At 42.1% G+C, this 2,319-nt stretch overlaps 1 protein-coding gene across 1 annotated transcript in view; it reads right to left on the reverse strand.

The window, feature by feature from the left end:
• The window catches only part of LOC107613917 (reticulon-4-interacting protein 1, mitochondrial), a 5,450-nt gene extending 4,246 nt beyond the window's left edge, over window positions 1-1,204 (reverse strand). The window contains exons 1-2 of the mRNA XM_016316112.2: window positions 738-1,204; window positions 232-459 (exon numbers count right to left, since the gene is read on the reverse strand). Coding sequence (XP_016171598.1) covers window positions 232-459; window positions 738-959 — 450 coding nt within the window. The 5' untranslated portion in view covers window positions 960-1,204. The remainder of the gene's footprint in view (window positions 1-231; window positions 460-737) is intronic.

A 2,319-nucleotide genomic window follows, 5' to 3' on the forward strand; every position in this document is an offset into this window, starting at 1 on the left:
AAATATTGTGTTTCAAATTAATTTAGGCCCAAGATCCATCAAATCAATAGGCCACACATAGCTGATGGAAAAAGGAAGAACAATAAAATTTCCAAATAAAGCTTGGGACCAAAACAGAAACAAGAGAGCTCCAAATATCACATTCAACAAGACTAATTTCTGATTTTTGTCAATGGCACATGAAATCACAACTTGCATTTAAAATCAACATTCCCTGCTAAAGACACTTACCACATGCGAAAGTGAACTAGGCTTTGGAGTAATCTCATCTTCAGGTAGAATAGCATAATCAGTATAAGTACCCCTCACAGCAGTTGGATGCAAAGCCCCAAAAACCTCCTGTCCGATGCTCACCGACCTCACCGAAGCTCCAACGGCTGCAACCTCGCCGCTGACGTCGCGGCCCAAGATGATAGGCAAGAGCGGCTCAAAAAGGGAACGCCCATAGCCAGAACGCATCTGAGCCAAAACAAACTCGATTCAGCATTTTCCAAAACATCCACATTGTTCAATAGAAAGAAACGAGCTGGAAAATTAAAGTCAATGAATCCGGAACAGGGTCAATGCAAGAATCGAATCTCCACAAATTAGAGATGCAAGTATACAAGACAAGAATGGAGTAAAATCCAAATTTAGAAACGAATGATTGAAGAAATGGAGGAATAAAGGAATCTGAAATTGGCATCTACTCTAAGAAATAGAGAGAGAGAAAGAGTGAGTGAGTGAGTATAACTGACGCGAGTGTCCAAGGGGTTGATGGAAACGGCGCGAGAGCGAACGAGAACTTCGTTGGGCTTCAAGGGAGGGACTTGGACGTTGGGGTGCAGTTGCAGAACCTCGGGACCGCCGAATGAGGGAACAAGAACGGCGCGGCAAGTGGAGTAGCAGCTGCGATTATGATTGGAAGCAGCGCTAGCAGAGTGTGTGAGAGTGATTGCAATTCTTGTCGGGATCCTCATTTTGTTGATTCAATTGGTGGGGTTTACGGAGGGGTTTTGGGAAATTAGGGATTGTAGAAGAATTATAACGAGTGAATTGAAATTGAAATTTGGTGTGTGTGGTGTGTGCATGTGCATGAGAGAGAAGAGGGGAACGTGTCCGTGTTAGGCTCCGCACAGCATCACACAGAAGCAGAGAGAGAGAGAGAAGGGGAGGTTGGGTGGTGGATTTGGTTTGCTGACGTAGCTGTTGCTGTTTAAACGGTTAATGATGGATCGTTATTCATCTCCTGATCCTTCATAATCATGTTATTACACATGCATTAAATATTGAAAAACATCTAGTGTTAATAGGGATGCCCATTTAATTTTAATGATACGTGATATTTTTTTTTTTTAATATAGATGGCTCAATTTTTTATTTTTATAAAGTTTGAAAAGGCTCAATTTTGTTATAATATAGATGACGGCCAAACCATTCCTCCAATTAAGTTTATTTGAAGGTAGAAACTCAGGTGCAGTCAACTTCATGTGAAGTTGATATTTGAAAGCTGTTAGATGAAAATTTAGTCAAATCAGTCAAATCATTTAATGGCTCTCAGTATCAACTTCACATGAAGTCGACTTTACTTGAGTTTTTCACCTTATTTGAATAGTATAAAATTTTAATATAGACGGTGCTATTTTTTTTAAATTAAAAAAAAATTGTACGAGTATAAATAGAAGTAGAGTCTAAGGCATATAACACACTATCAATAATAATTTTCACTCTCTTTATATTGCTGTAAAAACATTTTTCTCTCTTTTATGTATACGTTACTATATATATTAATAATATATCAAGGTTCTGAAAACCAGTTTGGACCGGCCGGTCGAACCGGTTGAACCGTAAATCGCACAGAAAAGCGATTTGGGTAAACAGTGAAACTGGAGAATTTGAAAATCGGAATTGAACCGGTGAACCGGTCGATCGAATCGAACCGTGACCTGGCCGATTTTTTGGCTGCGCAGTCAAACGTTGCCGTTTCAGCCCTAAATCCCTAATTCGATCCTGATTCCTGAATTCCCCTTCTCAGTTCTCATCGAGCTTCCAGCTTCCAGAACCAGAAGTGAGAACGCCTCTCTCAGACTGTCACACGACAGGGGTTCTCATCGAGCTCGTCGTCCGGTCGTCCCTCACCTCCGTCGTCATTCCTTCGAATAGCCACCGCCTCGTGCTCGCTCACTTCCCCTCCATCGCGCAGCAGCGATTGCAACCTTCAAAGCCTTTGTCGCGCAAGCTTCGAAGCCTCCATTGCGCAGAAGCCATCGCAACCTTCGAAGCCACCTTCCGTGGAAGTCATTCACCGTCGCAAGTTCCTGGAGCCAGCTTGGAGATTCG

Source organism: Arachis ipaensis, chromosome B08 (genome assembly GCF_000816755.2).
Source record: "Arachis ipaensis cultivar K30076 chromosome B08, Araip1.1, whole genome shotgun sequence".
Classification (NCBI taxonomy): domain Eukaryota; kingdom Viridiplantae; phylum Streptophyta; class Magnoliopsida; order Fabales; family Fabaceae; genus Arachis; species Arachis ipaensis.